The 22,517-nt window shown below is 41.2% G+C and overlaps 1 protein-coding gene across 1 annotated transcript in view; it reads right to left on the bottom strand.

Moving 5' to 3' along the window:
- Window positions 1–22,517, bottom strand: part of LOC127432331 (transmembrane protein 132C-like) — a 463,488-nt gene that overhangs the window by 93,725 nt on the left and 347,246 nt on the right. The window contains exon 4 of the mRNA XM_051683250.1: window positions 3,792–3,975. Coding sequence (XP_051539210.1) covers window positions 3,792–3,975 — 184 coding nt within the window. The remainder of the gene's footprint in view (window positions 1–3,791; window positions 3,976–22,517) is intronic.

The raw sequence follows: 22,517 nt of genomic DNA, 5'->3' as shown, positions 1-22,517 counted from the left end.
TTAAGGCACTCTCTTTGAAGACTGCCCTCCTGACTACGCTCACTTCCATCAAGAGGGTAGGAGACCTGCAAGCGTTCTTTGTCAGCGAAATGTGCCTGGAGTTCGGTCCGGGCTACTCTTACGTGATCCTGAGACCCCAACCGGGCTACGTGCCCAAGGTTCCCACGACCCCTTTTAGGGATCAGGTGGTGAACCTGCAAGCGCTGCCTCAGGAGGAGGCAGACCAAGCCCTGATGTTGCTGTGTCCGGTGCGCTGCTTTACGCATCTATTTGGATCGCACACAGAGCTTTAGAGTCTCTCAGCAGCTCTTTGTCTGTTTTGATGGACAGTGGAAAGGAAGCGCTGTCTCCAAGCAGAGGATCACCCACTGGCTCATTGACGCCATAGCAATGTCATATCACGCACAGGACATGCCGCCTTCCGCAGGGCTACGAGCCCATTCTACCAGGAGTGTGGCGTCCTCCTGGGCCTTGACCAGTGGCGCCTCTCTAACAGACATTTGCAGAGCAGCGGGCTGGGCAACACCCAACACCTTTGCGAGGTTCTACAATCTCCGGGTGGAACCAGTTTCGTCCCGTGTAGTGGCAGGCACAAGCAGATAAGTCCGGGACAGCTGGCCAGGTGTATCACTTGCGCATAGCGCCTTTCACCTCCCTTGAGCTGAAGACATGCGCTGTTGACTCCCAGTAGTGTTCACAAACTGTGTTCCCTGGATGACTTCCTCCGAGCCCTGTGGCAGACGAGTTTGCGGAGAAACTCGCTGCCGGCTCAGTACATGTGCTAACTAAGCCCTGTACTGAGGTAGGTGCTCCGCATGTGTTGGTTCCCCATAGGTAACCCCATGCGACGTTTATCTTCTGCTAATTAATTTCCCTATTGGTAAACTGTGTCTTCCTTGGGCAGAGGCCCCTCTGTCCCAGTCACCATGTTTGTAGAAACTCCTCCCCCATATGGTAGGACCTACCATGGGACATCTCCACATGACATACTTCCAACAAAGCTCGGCAAGACCATGTGACGTATTTCCACTCAAAATACCTCCCCCCCTGGATGGGGTGTGGTCTCCACGGTGTCTTCCCTTTGGGAGTGACACCCCCCAGACATAGACCTGGTGGCCCCAGTCGGTTAATGAATTTCACTCTTTTTTTGGGGAGAGAAAAAAAAGAGAGGATAAGGGCCACAACTGGCCTAGCCTGTCTCTATCTTTTAGGCAGTCGACTTGTTCCCGAAGGGCCATTCGACACTCATAACAGCATTGGTGGAGGTTACGTGTCGGCCTGGTGCGCTGGCTTCGAGGCACACAGTGGTCTGCCCGTCACACACCGGCAGTTCACGTTACACAGTTCAGCCAGTTGTGGCGTTTCGTATAGGGACCCCTAGTTTCACTTCATCGACACAACGTCGAGTGAGTGACAGATAGGGAACATCCTGGTTACTTGCGTAACCTCCATTCTCTGATGGAGGGAACGAGACGTTGTGCCACAACGCTGGACCACCCGCTGAAATGGCCGGGACCTTGTCTCTGCTCCTCAGCACAAAACCTGAATGAGTGGTTGCATACCAGCTCCTTTTATACCTGTATGATCAGGGGAGTGGTATGCAAATACCACTCGCCAATTTTCATTGGCCTTTTTTCAAAGACCAGAGGTGTTTCGGGCTCCCAAGAGTGACCCCTATTGTCACTACATCGACACAAAGTCTCGTTCCCTCCATCAGGGAATGGAGGTTACGCAAGTAACCAGGACGTTTTCTTTAATGATCAGTATTTGGCCACTTCCACAGAAAGTCAAGGACAAGACTCCAGCACAGTGTGCCTTTCATCTTAAGACATTTTTCTGATTTGAAGTCTCTGGTGTCATGTGTCTCTGTCTTTCTTTACTGACAGGTACTCAGGGACTTTAACAAGCTCTAACTTTAAGAGGTTTGGACTGGATGTCACTGTGGATGTGCCTGAAATAGAAAGCTAAAGACGAAAAGAAAAAAAGAAAGAAAGAGTGAAGGAAAGAAGGAAAGATAGAAAGAGCAAAAGAAAGAAAGAAAGAAAGAAAGAAAGAAAGAAAGAGAAATAAACAGTGTTTTAGTCTATAATATTTGTATTGCTTTTACCCACAATCAGATACCTTACACTCATCATTTGCATCACTCCTAAATGATGGCCTATTGTGCCGTCTCCAGCGTATCAGTCTCTATGACTTTTCCCCCCGCAGTGGAAACAGCCATTCAGCACTGTGAGAGACTCCATGGTGAGAGCAAGCTGATGGGAGCAGGCTGGAGTCATGTACACCAGCAGGAGAGCCTGGAGTGGGACTGTGAGAGTCACCTCTCCCCCCTGCTGGATGCGCATATCTCTTGGAGTGCCAAACAGTGGGGGACGAACACATGACCTGACCTATCAGAAGGTCAAAATATTAGGGTGATTAAAAAACTAAGGTGTGAGAGAATCTAGTGGTTATTTAGAAACAGTCTAAATTACTTGGTGCTGGATACTTGACACATTGCACCATGTTAGGAAAAGGTGTTAAACTTGGAAGTCTTCTGGCCAAAACAGTGCCCATTATATGCCAGTCAAGTATGTGTGAAACAAATCCTCCTCACCAGCTTGTTCAACTTTGGTACAAACAATCTACACACACACACACCCACATATAAAGAATCTCTCTTTTTCTTCTCTTATCTTCTATACTGACTATTCATGCTGTGTTTTAGAGAGCACAGAGATAGCTGTTGCTGTCTATTTGCGAAAAGCGTTCTCTGTGTCCTCTGGTTCTGACATGACAAAGTACTGCTGTTCATATCACAGAGAACCACAGGAGGCTGAATGTCTGATAGACACAGTCAAATCCCCACCAACATAAAACAGCTCAGGTGGACGCTCTTTTAAGCTGTATATCTATTGCACATAAAAAGGCCATAGTTAAGCAATAAAACTACTTTTTTATTCATTTATTTATTGATTGATTATCAATCAATAAATAAATGAATAAAAAAGGAGCGCTATAGCTCAAATCATTATAAATGTAATTTTATTCCCTTTCTCCTTCAAAAGGTAGTTAACATGCCCACAGACTGCCTACAATCCGCTCACTGACTGGTACTACAAACAAAAATGGTGAGCTCTAATAATCTTGGCTGACTAAATCACATCCCAGAGAGTCAGTATGCACAGGTTTTTAACAATCCATCTGTAAACAAATAATTTTTTCAAGGTACTAGGCTGCTACAGTGAGCACTTCCGAGAAAGAAGGATTTACCAAAGTTTGTCAGGCTAGTGGCATCAAATCTTTAAAAAATATTCAGAACTTTGTTTGAGGCACTTGTTAGCAAATCCATTAGCTGCACTCTTCTGCTGTGAAATAATTGTTACATTTATTGATTACTTTTGCATGGACAGAAATTCTGATCTCACTCATTTTCAGCTAATTTGTTCGGTGTTCCTACAACAGATGGAATATTATTGTAGTATTATCCATTTCAGATTTGCCCGCTCCTAAATGGCATAAAAACAGGAACTGTGGTAGCTTTACATGTCGGTAATATGGTCTCTTCCTGTCAAAGTGGGCAGTTTTTGGCCAAAATAAGATGCAAAGGTTCTGTTGCACTTTAAACATTGCTCTGTTTTGTTTGAGCGGACAAACATGTCAACCTCTGGCTTAAACAATGGAGTTTGGGACAGGACTACATGTGTCTCAAAACAATGGCTGATAGGGGGAGTATTTAGGAAACCTGTTTGGAAATTAACACATTACCTTTAACAACAGTTCACACAGCAGTGTGAATGGTGCAATCTCACCTCAGCAAGGGCTACGATACCCTGTATGTCTCTCTGGCTGATGTAGACAGTGGTGATGGCTTCGGCAGATGCACCGGTGGAGGGATACTCTATCTGCCAGTGGATAGACTGAGATGACTGCAGGTTGATGAAATTGTCAATCTCAAAGTCCACCCACATGATCTCATAGAAGGGACGATCAAGTCTGCAAAGGAAAGTGAAGAGCAGATGCAAGATGAGAGGGAGAGAGAACTCAGAGATCAAGGCAGATCAAGGGCTTTAATTCAACCACTACTGCCCTGAGCCACACTTTATCCTTTGGTTTGAAGTGTACCACTGGCACGTCCTCCAGAGCAACAGGGGCAGTATTGGCTTTGGCTTCTTACAGATGCTTGTATCTTTTACTCATTCTCTATTGAACCAGTTTATGACAGGGTTATGTTCAAAATGGAATACTAGCTTATTACTTACTGAATACTATGCAGTATATAGAGTATCCTGTCTACAATTCTTTTTAAATAGTACGTGAAACAGAAGACGTTCTTCCAAAAAAACCTTTAAACAGTAGTATGCTACTTGTTGACTCTTTTTTTACAGGTGCGGTAAATGGTAAAGCGAGAGAAAGTGTTGTGTCTGGCATGTAGCAGTAATGTGACAATCTCAATTAAAGGGTCATGAAACCCTCAAAAAATTGTTTTTAGATGTTAACAGATGCGTACAGGTTTCACATAACTGAAAACGTTTTCTTTTTTTTTTTTTTTTTGCCATTTCATTCTTTTGGTTTAAAAACAAAAGCGTAAGCAATGTCACAAAAATTAGTTATGCAACTTTGAGTTATGAGTGGTAGGTTACTACACATACACTACCGGTCAAAAGTTTTGAAACACTTACTCATTCTTTATTATAATTATTTTTTCACATTTTAGAATAATAGTAAAGTCATCAAAACTATGGAATAACATAAATGGAACTATGGGAATTATGTTGTGACTAAACAAAATCCAAAATAAATCAAAACTGTGTTATATTTTAGCATCTTCAAAGTAGTCACCCTTTGCCTAGAATTTGCAGACATGTACTCTTGACATTTTCTCAACCAACTTCTTGAGGTATCACCCTGGGATGCTTTTTAAACAGTATTGAAGGAGTTCCCATCTATGTTGGGCACTTATTGGCTGCTTTTCTTTATTATTTGGTCCAAGTCATCTATTTCAAAAACTTTGTTTTTTTTTTTTTTTTAATAAAATTTTAGTTTTATAATTAAATAAATTAATATGGTGGCACAATTATATTTTTGTCTACAAAACTAAATTCAAACATTTAAGCATACACCTTCAGATCAAAATATTTTTAAGATCATGAGAAACATTTCAGTCAAGTGTTTCAAAACTTTTGACCGGTAGTGTATATGTCAGTATATCCTGAGCATTTCTCCACATTATTCATGAGAAGGAAGCTTACCATCCAATCACAGCACTGCATAATGAATGAGCTGATATTACAGCAGAAAATTCAAAATACGCATGGAGGTGACAGAGGTTCCTGGCTGGCGCAATTTCAAAACAGCACTTGCTGAACAGATATGAGTGGAGCTCCGTGGTGAGAACAGAGAATTCAAAATCACACACGGATGTGATAGAAGTTCCGGGCCAGCGCGTAATAAAAACAGTGCTCGCTGAACAGACATGAGAGTGGACTTTTACACTAAACAATGTGGTGAGATCGAAAGCACTTGTCAGAACAGACTGCAGTCCATAACTGGACCGGCACATGCGTTTCTTGGCAGCAGACTTTAAGCAGCTGTGTGTAAGACTTTTGTTTAGACAGAGTGCTGATTCCATAGCTTATTCTCTGTTTGTCTGATCATTAACAGGATAACATGATGGCTTGTTCAAAAACAGATAACATGAAAACCGAAAACTCAAAGTCAGGTCAGCTCTATTTTGATTAGTTTTATTCCACCCTGTACATTGTGCGAAATATTCCGGGATTTACAGCTACATGGTTTACGGCGTTACATCGTCATGACACTGGAGTTGAAATGCTGGATAACTTTACACAGACAAGAGTAGCAAGTAATTTTATCACAAAAGAGTTATGTAAACATGTATTATGCTGAAGTATTGTGGCTATACTTTTGAAAAAAGTGTGTATTTAATGTTTTGTTTTTCATTTTATGTGCCTTATTTCTTACGATTTTTCTCTTTAGAAAAAGAGGGATGAGTGAAAAATATTCTATGGTAATTAACATTATGCTACAAATATTGACAATAGAACCTGTATTAAACATGAAACAATCCTTGTAAAAATAAATACACTATATTGCCAAAAGTATTCGCTCACCCATCCAAATAATTGAATTCAGGTGTTCCAATCACTTCCATGGCCACAGGTGTATAAAATGAAGCACCTAGGCAGGCAGACTGCTTCTACAAACATTTGTGAAAGAATGGGCCGCTCTCAGGAGCTCAGTGAATTCCAGCGTGGTACTGTGATAGGATGCCACCTGTGCAACAAGTCCAGTCGTGAAATTTCCTCGCTACTAAATATTCCACAGTCAACTGTCAGTGGTATTATAACAAAGTGGAAGCGATTGGGAATGACAGCAACTCAGCCACGAAGTGGTAGGCCACGTAAAATGACAGAGCGGGGTCAGCGGATGCTGAGGTGCATAGTGCGCAGAGGTCGCCAACTTTCTGCAGAGTCAATCGCTACAGACCTCCAAAGTTCATGTGGCCTTCAGATTAGCTCAAGAACAGTGCGTAGAGAGCTTCATGGAATGGGTTTCCATGGCCGAGCAGCTGCATCCAAGCCATACATCACCAAGTGCAATGCAAAGCGTCGGATGCAGTGGTGTAAAGCACGCCGCCACTGGACTCTAGAGCAGTGGAGATGCATTCTCTGGAGTGACAAATCACGCTTCTCCATCTGGCAATCTGATGGACGAGTCTGGGTTTGGCGGTTGCCAGAAGAACGGTACTTGTCTGACTGCATTGTGCCAACTGTGAAGTTTGGTGGAGGGGGGATTATGGTGTGGGGTTGTTTTTCAGGAGCTGGGCTTGGCCCCTTAGTTCCAGTGAAAGGAACTCTGAATGCTTCAGCATACCAAGAGATTTTGGACAATTCCATGCTCCCAAATTTGTGGGAACAGTTTGGGGATGGCCCCTTCCTGTTCCAACATGACTGCGCACCAGTGCACAAAGCAATGTCCATAAAGACATGGATGAGTGAGTTTGGTGTGGAAGAACTTGACTGGCCTGCACAGAGTCCTGACCTCAACCCAATAGAGCACCTTTGGGATGAATTAGAGCGAAGACTGCGAGCCAGGCCTTCTCGTCCAACATCAGTATCTGACCTCACAAATGCGCTTCTGGAAGAATGGTCAAAAATTCCCATAAACACACTCCTAAACCTTGTGGAAAGCCTTCCCAGAAGAGTTGAAGCTGTTATAGCTGCAAAGGGTGGGCCGACGTCATATTAAACCCTATGGATTAAGAATGGGATGTCACATAAGTTCATATGTGTCTAAAGGCAGATAAGCGAATACTTTTGGCAATATAGTGTATCTATGAATTAATGTAAAGTCTCAAAGCAGTGCTGGTTTTAATGGTATTGTCTGCTCCAAGTGCTGTTCTAACTTCATTTTCAAAATTTTGAACAAAACATCCAAATCTGTTTGCAGATTTGCAAATGGTTTAATTGTCTTCACTTTTCACACTTTTGTCCCATGACTGATATACAGCAAAGTGCCCCAAAACTCTGGAACTCTGGAAACTCACATATGAATAACAGATTCGAGCATTAAGAAAGACAAAACATTAAGTAATGTTCAAATGTGACCTGTTTTAACTGGAATCAAATTATCTAGCAATTGGGTGAATCTCACAAAATTTTCAGGTAATATTTCACTCAACAATCGGTGGACAAAATAAATTAGAAATCATAAATTGCTTAAATAAAACCTAATTTAGGGCTTTCTCTTTTTATAATTGTGGCAAATCGAATTCTGATTGCGGCAACTACAAAAACATCCTCATTCTCATTACTGTAATACTGTGATGAAAATTATCCTGACCATTTTTTTTCTTTAAATCAGAATTAAATGCAGAATAAAACAATACTACCATGATGTATTCTTACAACAATGTTTTCCAAATGTACTTTAGTTATTATAATTTTCCCTACATTAGAGTAATGAGATATTTTCACATTACAGTAGGCTACTTCTAGTTTAATATTTATAAAAAAATAAAAAATTAAAAAGTAAAAAAAATTGTCACAATGCAAAACATTTTAATGGTCCTAAAAATTTATTTCATTTTCACCTTGCAAAGTATCACTTTATTTTTAATTTGTTTTTGTTTATTTGTTTGTTTTCCCCTTTCTTTCAGGGGTGAAATATGACCCATACAATTCTAGACCGTTTTTGTGAAATTCACCCAATTACAAAACTGCAACTGAAAGAGAAAACCTTTCCATTTCCAATATGAAACATACAGCATAGGATGAGAGCAATTATATATTTTACTTTTGTAACATGTAAGCCAACCATGAAAAAAATCTATTCAGGAGACTAAATAAATATAAAAAAAAAAAAAAAAAAGAAAAAGAAAAGAAAATTTAGGATATGAATAATTGGTGATAAACTACTATCATTATGCATAGATTCAAAATTACATTGAACATTATGCAGGTTTGAGTACATTGGCTCATGAAAATAAAATATCTAAAGAAATATTAGCAATACGTAAAGATTCCTCTCTGTAATCACATCTACAGCGTGAATACAAGGGACTGATCTGCAGAGGAAATTAAAGCAATAGAAACCCAATAAAGAAGGTTCCCTACCTGTCACTCACTCGACGTTGTGTCGATGTAGTGACACTAGGGGTCACTCTTGGGAGCCCCAAACACCTCTGCTTTTTTTAAAAAGGCCAATGGGAATTGGTGAGTGGAATTTGCATGCCACTCCCCCGGACATACGGGTATAAAAGGAGCTGGTATGCAACCACTCACTCAGATTTTCTCTTCGGAGCCAAGCGGTTGCATTCAGTGCAATGAATTCAATTCAAACTCAGTTCTCTTTACCGTTCACCTAAAACTGCTGGATTTACGGCGCATTTCAGCGGCTTCTCCCCCTCTGCACCCGTGGAGTGCAGAGAACGCCCCTGGGCGCTTTGGCAGAGCAAAAGAGCATATTCTAAAACAGTATATTTTCTTTCTAAAAGAGCGGCACACACGGAAACGTCTTTTTAAAGATGTCTTTCTGTTTGTGTGTTATTCCTGGTTGCGGTCATTATCTCCCCGCTTCTGACGGCCACGATTGCTGTCTTACGTGTCTGGGTGCTGCCCACTCAGAGACATCATTCGTGTATGGGTCTTGTCCTCATTGCGAGAACATAACCATGGCAACGTTGCGGTCGTGGCTTGCATTTGTGAGAAAGCAAGCCACCCCACCGGCTCCCCGCCTCGGCCCTTCTACCTATGGGTATGAGGCTGTGCCGGATAGCACTGGGGGTGATTTGGGGACCTCAATGGGAGCACCTCCGCCGGATAAACCCCCACAGACCTCTCATTCCCCAGCACGCTCACTTGAGACCGCCGGCACGTCTCACGGCAAGATCGGCCTCTTATTCGGAGCCGGGAAGATGATGAGTTATCGAGCACAGCATCGGAGAGCGGGCTCTTCCACTCTGACGTGGACACCTCGGCTGGGCTCCCTCCTTTGGGTGTGGTCGCTCAGTCTCAGGCCAATGCGGAGATGACAGACATTCTTTCCCGAGCATCTGCGAGCATCGGGCTAGAGTGGAACCCTCCGCTCTCCCCTGAATCCTCGCAGCTTGATGATTGGTTCCTGGGCTCAGAGCACTGCTCACGGCATATACGCATATATTTGGATCATACGCAGAGCTTTAGAAGCTCTGAGCAGCTCTTTGTCTGCTTTGGTGGACAGCGGAAAGTGCTGTCTGCAAACAGAGGATCGCCCACTGGGTCATTGACGCCATTGTGATGGCATATCATGCTCAGGACATGCCGCCCCACATGGCGCTACGAGCCCACTCTACTAGGAGTGTAGCAGCCTCCTGGGCCCTGACCAGTGGCGCCTCTTTCGCAGACATCTGCAGAGCAGCGGGCTGGGTGACACCCAACACCTTTGCGAGGTTCTACAATCTTCGGATTGAGCCGGTTTCGTCCCGTGTGTTGTCAGGTCCAAACAGGTAAGTTCCGGGACAGCTGGCTGGGTGTACCACTTGCTTATAGCGCCTTTCCCCTCCCATGAGTTGAAGACGTGCACCTTTGACTCCCAGTCGTGTTCACAAGTTGTGATCCCTGGATGACTTTCCTCCTTAGCCCTGTGGCAGACAAGTTTGCGGAGAAACTCGCTGCCGGCCCACTAAAAAGAGCGTTGGGGGAGGTTATGTGATGGCCTGGTGCGCTGGCTACGAGGCACACAGCAGTCTGCCCGTCTCGCATCGCCAGTCTACGTAACACAGTTCAGCTAGTTGTGGCATTTTGTATAGGGACCCCTAGTTTCACTACATCGACACAACGTTGAGTGAGTGACAGATAGGGAATGTCCTGGTTACTTTCGTAACCTCCGTTTCCTGATGGAGGGAACAAGATATTGTGTCCTTCTTGCCACAACGCTGAACTACCCGCTGAAATGGCCGGGACCTTGTCTCGGATCCTCAGCACAAAACCTGAATGAGTGGTTGCATACCAGCTCCTTTTACACCCGTATGTCTGGGGGAGTGGCATGCAAATTCCACTCACCAATTCCCATTGGCCTTTTTTCAAAAAGCAGAGGTGTTCGGGGCTCCCAAGAGTGACCCCTAGTGTCACTACATCGACAAAACGTCTCGTTCCCTCCATCAGGGAACAGAGGTTACGAAAGTAACTAGGATGTTTACTGTGGGAAATAATAGCCAGGGCATAATGTATCTAAATACAATTAATGAATAACTTAGAGTCTGTGCATTAGTGTGAATGTATAAAACAGAAAAAAGCCCTAAAGCACTGAAGAATCAAATGCCGTGTAGTCTCATGCCCAGATGGCATGCCCACAGACCACAGTGAAGTCAGAATACTTTATTTCTGAATGCCCAAAATACACATACATTGTTAATTTAATACTTTTGTTAACCCAGCAACAGCATAGCTATGATGAAATCATACCAATTCAATTTGAAATCTGAAATAAATTGAAATCTGAATCCACCAGAAACCATTATTTGCATAAAGTTCAGCATTTCCCTATTTTCTGACACTTTCACTGCTTGCTCCGCACTGCTATCTATCAAACATCCTTGCATAAGCTTGTCACTCAGGTTCTACAGAGAATGAATTGAAAATGAATTAGGAAACTGCCAAGCTATTATTTGAATTTACATTTACATTTATTCATTTAGCAGATGCTTCTATCCAAAGCAACTTATAAATGAGGAATACAACAGAAATACATTTCAGTCACACTGTCTCTTCCTGTGTAAGTGGGTGGGTTTCAGAGCATGTGAGCTGAGCAGTGCTAATTCCACCTGAGCGGAGACCGCTTTTTAAAGATTCCACTCCGCTCACTCAGGCCGCTCAGCGCCACTTGCTCAACCCAGAACGCGCTTCGTGATATGCTGGTTTGGAACCTGCGAAATAAGCAACAGGCCTGAGGTTATGGAATTCAAATATTGTTATAGTGAAGTTGCAAACCTTACAGCCTACATAAATGCAAAGTATAAATCAAAGTTAAGAACGAGGAAATTGAAAGGGAGAATTAGCAAATATTCCTTTTGGAATCGTACGCATCACATTTCCAGAAGCACAAGAATGTGCTAAATGAACATAGTAGTGCAGCAAAAGGTGAGCTAGTAAGCTACACTACCATTCAATAATAAATGAATTGATAAGTAAATAGTAAGGTATCTTGTAACTTGTAATACTGTATTTTGGCAAAACATATTTCCTTGAATCTCAGCAAACACACACAACATCCCTGCTTCAAAACTAATAAACATGTATGATCTTGCAGATCAGTGTGTCCTAATTTGCAGGTGCAGCATTCTGCTTCCATGCCTCCAGTGTACAATTGAGCATTTGATTGGCAAAGACTTTTTCTCTCGCATAGAGAATTTCAAAGTGGAATTATCTCACTTAATCGACCACCTGTTGCTTTCGATATCTGCTTCGGGATAAAGTGGCACAAAACTGTTGGTCAATTTCCCAAAGCCAAATTCACACCTTAACGATAAGTGAACCATAAAAAAACTGACTCTAGATTAGTGGTTGTGGATAACATCTTCCGACATTGCTTGCTGAGAAAAAAGTCATAAATGTTTGTACATTAGTGAAAAAAACTTTTTTTAAACAAAGGCAGTGTAGTTCGTGAATTACATTTTTTCCCTTTGTTTTGGGATCATTAAACATGATTTCATCTAATATAATGTATATATATATTGGAGAAAATCTCACTTTATGCAGAACATATTTTTTTTATTTGTTAAATCCATGGTTAAACCCTGCTGTACATATAAAGAGCGCATGCACAACACATGATCATTTGACGCATATAAAGTCCAGATTCACTTTATGCTGCTTTAAAAATATCAAGGAAAAACAAAGGGGGCACATGGTATCTACTAATATAATAAGTATTATATAATTAACCACAGTCCTTTAGATTGCATACAATTCATAAATATAAAATTGTAGGGAATATTAATCAAGCAACAATGCTAAAAAAAAACTGAACACAAAATTAGGATGAGAAATTACTCATTTTAATTTACAGACCTAAAGTCTGATAGCATTAAATCAGAAACATATTAATGTATCAAATCTATAATCATTCCGTGGAGACAACTGAAGAACAATTATGAATTTCACTTTTACCTGTAATATTTTTCCTAGTATCTGTCCATGTTTTCATTATTGCCATAAACGACTCGAACAAACTTTAAAGTTGAAAAGATTGTGTTTTTCTGGGTCGGTTGTGTCACTCAGATCCAGTTTAAACTGAAAAGCACAAAATTGCATGTATGCGAGTTTCCGCATCCAATTATCTAACAGCCATTGTGAACTATTACAAAATAAACAGCGAGATGTTATATACTAAAACACATCTTTTCCCGATTTTTGTCTATTCAGATGCTTTGCTGGACATTTTAGTCGGAGGCACAGCTGTGCTGTTCAAGAGACGCAGGCGAGGGTATTCATCTGGTGAATCTCCGCTCTCTTCCTAACAAAATGGACGAACTACATCTCCTCACCCATAGAAACAGGGACTTTTCAACCTCTGCTGCCTTGTGCTTCACAGAAACCTGGCTGAGTGAATCCATTCCAGACAGAGCGTTACATCTGCTGGGCTTTCAACTGTTCAGAGCGGATCGCATCGCAGATTTAATGGGGAAAACGAGAGGCGGTGGAACATGCATTTGCATCAATGAAAGTTGGTGTACAGATGTAACAACGTTAAAGAATTTGGAAGCACTCTTTATTAACTGTAAGCCTTTCTACTCACCGTGGGAGTTTTCTTCATTTATTGTGGTGAGTGTTTATATCCCTAAACACGCGTGCATGAGCGCCGCACTGCAACAGCTGGCTGATCAAATCACAGACATGGAACAACAATACACAGACTCAGTTATTATTATTCTTGGGGATTTTAACAAAGCAAATCTCACCCATGAACTGCCCAAATACAAACAGCACATTACATGCCCAACCAGAGACAGAAATATACTGGATCATTGCTACACAACAATAAAGGACTATCGCTTACTATCGCTCTGTCCCTAGAGCAGCTTTGGGACTCTCTGATCATTGTCTGGTTCATCTTCTTCCAACCTACAGGCAGAAACTAAAATCTGCTAAACCTGTAGTAAAGACTGAAAAGTAATGGTCCAATGAAGCAGAGCTGGAACAACAAGCCTGCTTTGACTGCACTGATTGGAGTGTTTTTGAAGCTGCAGAAACCAATCTGGACAAGCTCACAGATACTGTTAAATCATATATTAGTTTCTGTGAGAATATGTGCATTCCTACTAGGACTTATTTAACATACAACAATGACAAGCTGTGGTTTACAGCAGAACCCAGGCAGCTTTGTCAGGCCAAAGAGGATGCTTACAGATGTGGGGATAAAGTCTTGTACAATCAGGCCAGGAACACAGTGAATAAGGAAATCAGAGTAGCTAAAATAAACTTTTCTGATATGCTGAAAAACAAGTTTTCAGCTAATGACCCTGCATCAGTGTGGAGTGGCCTGAAACATCTTAAAAACTACAGGACTCCTGCCCCCAACACTGTGTTTGGCCTCATGTATTCAGATAGAAGACAAAGGCAGGCCTAACACAGTCATAAAAACATAACTCAAGCCCCCATCTCCTAAGTCGTAAATTTTACTGATAAAAATCGTGCCAAAATCAAACAAAGGGAGTCCAAAACAGACTACAGATCCATGAAGCCTTGCTCACTAAAGGATCGAGCTCTCAACTCCTATTGGATGAGGCACACAACAGAACGTCCCTCAAACATGACATCATCAGGAGTTGAAATAATTCTGAAATGCATCCAGAATTCACTTCCAGCAACTTAGTTCACCGAATATAGACGTAGCTTTTTGCTGCTCTCAGGTGCAACCTCGTGGCACAAGGAAGTAATGTCCGACTTGAAACTGTAGCCATACAATCTCCATCTCGCTGGACGAGTTGAGATTACTCTGTGTTCAACCGAACACTCTAACGGATCCGAAGGAGACCGCCAAGCAATTCGCATCTTCATCCGTTTGCCTACAGAAGTGAAGAGATTAAAGATTTCTCTTCCATCTTCAATCAAGTCGACATTTCTGAGTTCTCCGCCAGCCCGCCGAGAATCAACAGCCGTACCGCCCGCCGACAATCAACAGCCGTACCGCCCGCCGACAGAGCGAGGAAACGGCCTCCCGTCATCACACGAGCCTCAAGGAACCGGGTCACAGTTAAAGGACAGAGGAAAACACATTCTACCTGTGTCCTCATGCGATACAAGTAAGAGGTTTACGTCTGGGCAGAGATAGAATATTATAGCGTGTTATTCTTGTGTTTCAAGGTTTTTGCTTGTACAGTTTACGGATCGCCATGTCCGCTCATTATTAATACTCAGGGTATTAATTATCATTATCACAAATTTTTTTTGCTGTATTGTGGTCCAACCAAATTGGATTGTGCAATTTCGCCATCGCGGGCGAGACAGAAACTGAGTTCATCCATTAAAGAGTCAAATAACGCAGGACTTTTACGAGTAATGAACACAGCTGCTTTCTCTCCCGCTATCGTGAAATCAGCTTTAGGGCTGTCATTTAATCATCTCTCTCTCTCTCTCTCTCTCTCTCTCTCACTAACCACACTGACACACACACACACACACACACACACACACACACTGTCACACACACACCTTATGTGTTATAGGATTATTTTATTTCCATATCTAATCATATCACTGTTTAGTTTGTAGTTGTAAGTCAGAAGTTTATTGACTGCATTGTATTAATTATTAATTGATATTACCGCATAAATAAACTTTGTTTATATTACAAAGAGAAGTGTTTTGGTTTGTTTTGGTTTTGCATACGCCTGTGTCATGCTGACGGGATGTCAGTGCTCGGATTCAAACCTTCATTCATTGTTTTTTTCCCGAAAATCGATATTCTTCGGATGTCGATTTTCCTAAGAAAACAATCTAACATTGAGACGATATCGATGTTAACAATTAACGATAACGAATGATAATTGTTGATTTTAAAGGATTAAAAAAGCTAACATTGATTCTCATCAATGTTCTATTGATTTTAATAATTAGTAATTATCTTTGATAATTATTATTTATTGCTAATAACCAAACTTGCTTCTAAATGTAGCACACTACATTTACTGGAGCCCCATATGAGGTTTTAATGAGTTAGATCCAATTAATTAATTTAGATATTAATTAATAACTACAGAAATAATTATTAATTATTTCTGATAGTAACACTGATCTAAACAACCAGTAAAGCCCTACAACTGTAGGGAACCAACAACAGGCTGACGACTTGAATGTGTTCTACTGTAGATTTGAAAGGCCCAATCTCACACCCCACACTGACCTTCACTTCACACAAACACCAACACCTCCTGCAACCCCCCTCCTCCCCCCTCCTGCTACTCAACCTGCACTTAAGATCTGTGAAGAAGGGATGTGGCATGTCTTTCGAAAACAAAAGACAAGGAAAGCACAGGGCCCAGATGGCGTTTCACCTGCTTGTCTTAAATCCTGTGCTAACCAGCTTGCCCCCATCTTCACGCTGATCTTCAATAGATCACTGGAGCAGTGTGAAGTCCCATGCTGCTTCAAACGCTCAATCATCATTCCTGTCCCAAAGAAACCCAAAATCACAGGACTTAATTACTACAGACCTGTCGCCCTGATGTCTGTGGTCATGAAATCATTTGAGAGACTGGTGTTGGCCCACCTTACATCCCAGTTATTCTCCAGACTAAATTACACCAACTCTCTGATCCCACGTCTATCTGTCAGTGGATTACCAGCTTTCTGACGGACAGGCAGCAGCTAATGAGACAGGGAAAATTCACTTCCAGCACCTGTACAATCAGCAAAGGTGCCCCCCAGGGATGTGTGCTCTCCCCAATACTCAAACGAGTGCACCACCAAGGACCCCTCTGTCAAGCTCCTGAAGTTCACAGACTACACTATTGTCATCGGTCTCATCCAAGATGACAATGAGTCTGTATACAGAAGGGAGGTTGAACGGCTGGCTCACTGGTGTAGTCAAAACAACCTGGTGATCAAAACTGTGGAGATCATTGTGGACTTTAGGAGGAACACCCCAACACTGACCCCCCTCACCATTCTAAACAGCACTGTGGCAGCAGTGGAGTCATTCAGGTTCCTGGGCACTACCATCTCACAATACCTGAAGTGGGAGACACACATTGACTCCATTGTGAAAAAGGCCAAGCAGAGGTTGTACTTCCTTCACCAGTTGAGGAAGTTCAACCTGCCACAGGTGCTGCTGATACAGTTCTACTCAGCAGTCACTGAGTCTGTCCTCTGCACTTCAGTAACTGTCTGGTTTGGTGCAGCTACAAAATCGGATATCAGAAGACTACAAAGGACAGTTTGGACTGCTGAGAGGATTATTGGTTGCCCCCTGCCCTCCCTTCAAGAACTGTACACTTCCAGAGTGAGGAAAAAGGCTGGAAAAATCACTCTGGACCCCAATCACCCTGCCCACTACCTTTCTGAACTGTTGCCTTCTGGCCGATCCTACAGAGCTCTGAGCACCAGAACCGTCAGGCACAGGAACAGTTTTTTCCCCTCAGGATCTCATGAACAGTTAAAACTGCCCCATTGAGCAATAATTATGTGTAATTCACAGTTTAGTCTTTTTATTTTTATATTTATCCAACACATCCTTCCTCTTCTGCCATTACATTCCCTTGCACTGTATATAACTGATTTGTATTTGCACTACGTCTGTATATATATATATATATATATAATTTGTCTTATTGTGTATTCTATATATATTTATTATATATTTATTTTCTATTGTATTCATTGGTGTGTGAGTGTGTGTGTGAATGGGTGAATGAGACACAGTGTAAAGCGCTTTGTAGAACTGCTAAGTTTAAAAAAGGCGCTATATAAGTGCAGACTATTTACCATATTCAATTTTTATTTTTTATTATTTTGTTTAATTATTTTTAATTATTATCTCTGTCTTGTTGCTGTATTGTATTGTTGTACACTGGAAGCTCCTGACACCAAGACAAATTCCTTGTTTGTGTAAGCATACCTGGCAATAAAGCTGATTCTGATTCTGACAACAATGCAATCACATAATTTCTGATGTGTATGTTACTAAGTATTTGATAATTTAATAAATGTCGCCCTAGCCTATAGGCTATAGCCTATTTCACATAGAGGGGCACCTCAGCCCATGTGTACGTGCTTGGAAACAAGTATACTACAGAGAAATTTCATGTTGGAGCAGGATTTGAGCAAACTTTTTTTTACCAATGAGCGTGAGCGGTACTTGAGTGGAGGGTACGCTTGGGGTGTGAGCGGTTGAGCGGAACACACACACATGGAGTGGGTTATTGAGCGGAGTGTCACACCACTCCGCTTTGCTCACATGCTCTGGTGGGTTTGGGCCACAATAAGCTGCTAAGTGGACCACACTTTATGTTGATAGTCAAAAGGCTGGCTCTGCGAGACTACATGCTATGAAACACACACACACACACAACACTTCAGAATTGATGTGATCCAGCAAAATCAATTTCCCTGAATGACAGGAAACCTTCCCAGATTCCTTTCTCTTCTATTTCTCACGAATGAGCACACAGAGTTAGATCACAGCCTCTCTAAATGTTTCAACTTGACCTCTGACCAAAGATCAACAGGGGCCAAATACCCCCCCCCCCTTCCTTGTTCAGGAACACCCCCAAAAAGTTCCGTTCAGTTACATTCGCCCAATCGACAGCTTGATGGATGTGCTGCTGTCTGACCCCTTCCTCCTTCAAAAGGAATGTTCTAGAAGCAGTAAATGAATCAATAAAGCTACAGACAATACTTTATTGCAGATGGCATACGTCTACAGGGAGAGCAAAAAAGGAGGAGAGAGAAGGCTAGTCAGAAAACGAGAGATAAATAATGTTATGGAGAACGAGAGCATGGCAAAAAAGAATCAGTCACAGTGTCTCTCTGTCTCTTCTGGAAGAGCAATGACATTTCTCTGAATAGAACCAGCGTTTGTCATTATTCACTCAGACTTTGAGTCAGACGGTGATCTTTGCCCAAACACACATATGCCGAACAATGAGCCGCAGAGACACACAAACCACACTCACAGGCTCAGTGTGGTTTGCGTATAATCACACAATTATACGCAAACACAAATGCTTTACACAGGACAGAGGCATTAAGATAATTAGTTATGTAGAGGCAGATGAGAAGTGGAGGGGACAGGAAAGTTATTCTGTATTCAAAGAAAGTGGTTAAGCATTATAAATGGCTGGATAATAACTTGGCTGGTTAGAGTAGAGCAGGAGAGTGAGGGGAACAGGAGAGATGCATTATGGAATTTCAGAGTTTCTTTTAAAGGAATAGTTCACCCAAAAATGAAAATTATGACCTCGACTCACCCTCATGTTGTTAATATATATATATATATATATATATATATATATATATATATATATATATATATATATATATATAAATATAAATGGTTTGACTTTTTTCTTTTGAACTCAAAAGGGGATTTGTAGTTTTGTAGTCTGTTACTAATACAAAGCTACCATATGGCTTCAGAAGACTTAACAATAGCACAAGGTGTTTATATATTAGTACTTTTATTCATTCTTTTTCTTGACAGACCACAGTCAATTTTGAAAAGACAGCAAAAACATTCTTAAAAATATCCCCTTTTGTGATTCAAAAAAGTAAGTCATACGGGTTCGTATATTCGTATGGGTTTGCTCACATGAGGGTGAGTAAATGATAAAAAAAAACATTGTTTTTTGTTTTTTTGGGTGAACATGGTGAAATATGCTACTACTAATCACTGCCTGAGGGGTAAACAATGACAACAGGCTTCCTGTATCCAATACCCTAAAAAATCATCTCAAGTATTTCTGAAATTTTGGGTGCATGTGCATGTGTTTTTGTTCATATTGTTCATATTCTCACCCCTCAGAAATAATCTTTACTTAAAATAAATGTGGCATCATACAGGGAGAGAAAGCACAGACATCAGGGCATCTGAATCAAAACACAAATCCACAGTCGCGATTTACTCTTTCACTCGATCTCTCTCCACCATAATAATTGAAGTGAATGAGAGGATAGAGGTGTGAGGAGGCTTATTGTACTGGGATTTATTAATTAGCCATCATTGATTGGTTCAGGGTTTGTGGCCGCCACAGACACCAAAGAGCCAAGAGCAGCTGAGTGGAAGACACACCACCATATATCACTCGCCTGTTGTTTAACCTTTGTTGAGAAAGTCTTGTTTTAGAGTGCTGAGGAGAGGCAGAAGGGAAGGGACAGAGAAGTGCAGTCAGCCGTTTGTCACCTGTGACAGGTTCACTCAGGTAAACCTATACTTCAGAATGTTGCATGAGAGACTTCCTCTTCAGGTGTCCACAAAGAGAGAGCTGTGGCCTTTTAGTTGTCACCCCGTGGCAAAAACAATTGTCACTGAATTAGAGTATTTTCTGTTAAATAATTGTGAAAAGTGTCAATTGCAGAACTCCTTTTAGGTTTACTCCAGTTGTGTCCAAAATGTGTTTGTTTGTTTGTTTGTTTTTCCCCAACACTGAGCATTGTGAGCATGAATGCAATGATGAATCAGAGTGTTTAGAATAATTTAGGCTTAGACAGAATCTAACCATTTTCGCCTTTTCTGTGTTGATTTTGTTTGAATACCACAACATTTTGAGGAATGGTTTTAAACATGGTAAATGTGTTAAACTGAGTTGAGAAACAGATTTTTCTGCAGAATTTTATACACAGATTCTATAGGGCTATCGGTAACATTCCTAGAGTAAGTTTAATTCAGTGTGATTCATGTTTTATGTCTCACATGAACACAGTCCTCCACTGGTTTTGGTTGTGTTGCCTAAATAACAAATTTTATATGCAGTTGCCCTAAACATAAACTATATTAACCAAAATAAATAATCACCATTATATATCAAGGGAAATAGTCATTATTTATGATTTTTGAAGCAAATGTTAGTGGTGCTTGCCTGTCCAAAGTTGCTGCCACAAGGAAAAGGAAGTTTAGGGTGGTTGCTAGGGCAGCCCTCTGAATTGTGAGTCAACCATATGTGCATATGAAACCAAATTTGACATAAAATTGTCTGTTATTAGCCACTGGCTAGTAATTATTCCGATTTCTCTCACCAGTGACCGAGTTGTGTAGTGGCGGAGAAGAACTTTACCACCGAGATCCTTTCACTGCATGCTGTCTAATGAGTGTGCACTCTGAAGGAAATGTACCTTATTTGGCTGCAGTGGGTCCTGAGTTGTCAGTGATCACAGTGTAACCATTGCTTTAGTTGAGCTGTGATGTGCAGCAGTTACAGTTAACGACATCAGCTATAATTTTGCTTATATTTTTCCACGGACTGTTTTCACATCATTCTCCGTTTTACAGTATGGCTACAGACCAGTGTTGGACGTATGTTGGAAGGTAAAAAGTGTTGCAAAACTGGAGAGCTTGTAGATTTGAATTTGAGAACTTCTATAATAAATATTTGTAAACGTAAGTCAAAAAACATTATGGAGAAAAGTTTGCTTTAAAACGGTCAGTGTAATGTTTGTCCAAAGATGAGATCCAAAAACTTCATTTTCATTTCATAATGTCTCTTTTTATATCTTTATGTCATTTGCAGTCAGTTGTTGATCAAAAAGTAAAAAGGTAAAAACAACAGTACAACTTCTCTTGCTAATGTTCGGTGTGCTTATTTAACCGTAAACTATTGCTCGTGGAACTGTCTACTATTTAGAGCTTAGCGCTGACTGTTACTATAGTCTGTAAAACAGTACTATTTTAGCACTTGTTATACATAGAAATTATTACTCAATGTAAATGCTTGTAAATCTTACAAATTATGCATATAAATAAACATGTAACAAAATGTTTTAAGTGTAATAAATGTGTAAATATATACTGTAAATACTTTTGATTTAATAGCACTTAAATGTTATATGTGGAATTTGTAATTATTAGGTTCTGAGATGCTATTCTTCTCACCACAATTGTACAGAGTGGTTATCTGAGTTACAGTAGACTCTGTCAGTTCGAACCAGTCTGGCCATTCTCTGTTGACCTCTCTCATCGACAAGGCATTTCTGTCCTCAGAACTGCCGCTCACTGGATGTTTTTTTGTTTTTGGCACCATTCGAATTAAATTCTAGAGACTGTTGTGCGTGAAAATCCCAGGAGATCAGCAGTTACAGAAATACTCACACCAGCCCATCTGGCACCAACAATCATCCATGCGATTATCTAATCAGCCAATCGTGTGGCAGCAGTGCAGTGTACAAAATCATGCAGACACGGGTCAGCAGCTTAAGTTAATGTTCACATCAGCCATCAGAATGGGGAATAAATGTGATCTCAGTGATTTGGACTGTGGCATGACTGTTGGTTCCAGATGGGCTGGTTTGAGTATTTTTGTAACTGCTCCTGGGATTTTCACGCACAACAGTCTCTAGAACTCAGAATGGTACCAAAAGCAAAAAAACATCCAGTGAGCGCTTCTGTGGACGGAAATGCCTTGTTAATGAGAGAGGTCAACAGAGAATGGCCAGACTGGTTCGAACTGACAAAGTCTATGATAACTCAGATAACCGCTCTGTACAATTGTGGTGAGAAGAATAGCATCACAGAATGCTATTCTGAGATCCAGGTTGGCACTGTTTTGGCGGCATGAGGGGGGCCTACACAATATTAGGCAGGTGGTTGTAATGTTGTGGCTGATCGGTGTATATGGATAGGGTCCTTTAATGTATGTCTATGTCTAAGTTTAATGTAAGTGAGAAAAGTAATATAAATCTCTACAACAAGCCGACTAATTGATGTATGATTCATGTTTATAACCATGAGCCTAAGTTCAATATTTAGGGATAGGGTTTTGTTTAAATACCTAACCCTGCATATGATCGAGCATTACCAACTATAGAAATAATTTTGCATTTAGC

This window comes from Myxocyprinus asiaticus, chromosome 4 (assembly GCF_019703515.2).
Source record: "Myxocyprinus asiaticus isolate MX2 ecotype Aquarium Trade chromosome 4, UBuf_Myxa_2, whole genome shotgun sequence".
NCBI lineage: Eukaryota > Metazoa > Chordata > Actinopteri > Cypriniformes > Catostomidae > Myxocyprinus > Myxocyprinus asiaticus.
The sequence above is the reverse complement of the archived record's forward strand: the minus strand, read 5'-3'. Positions and strand labels throughout refer to the sequence as shown.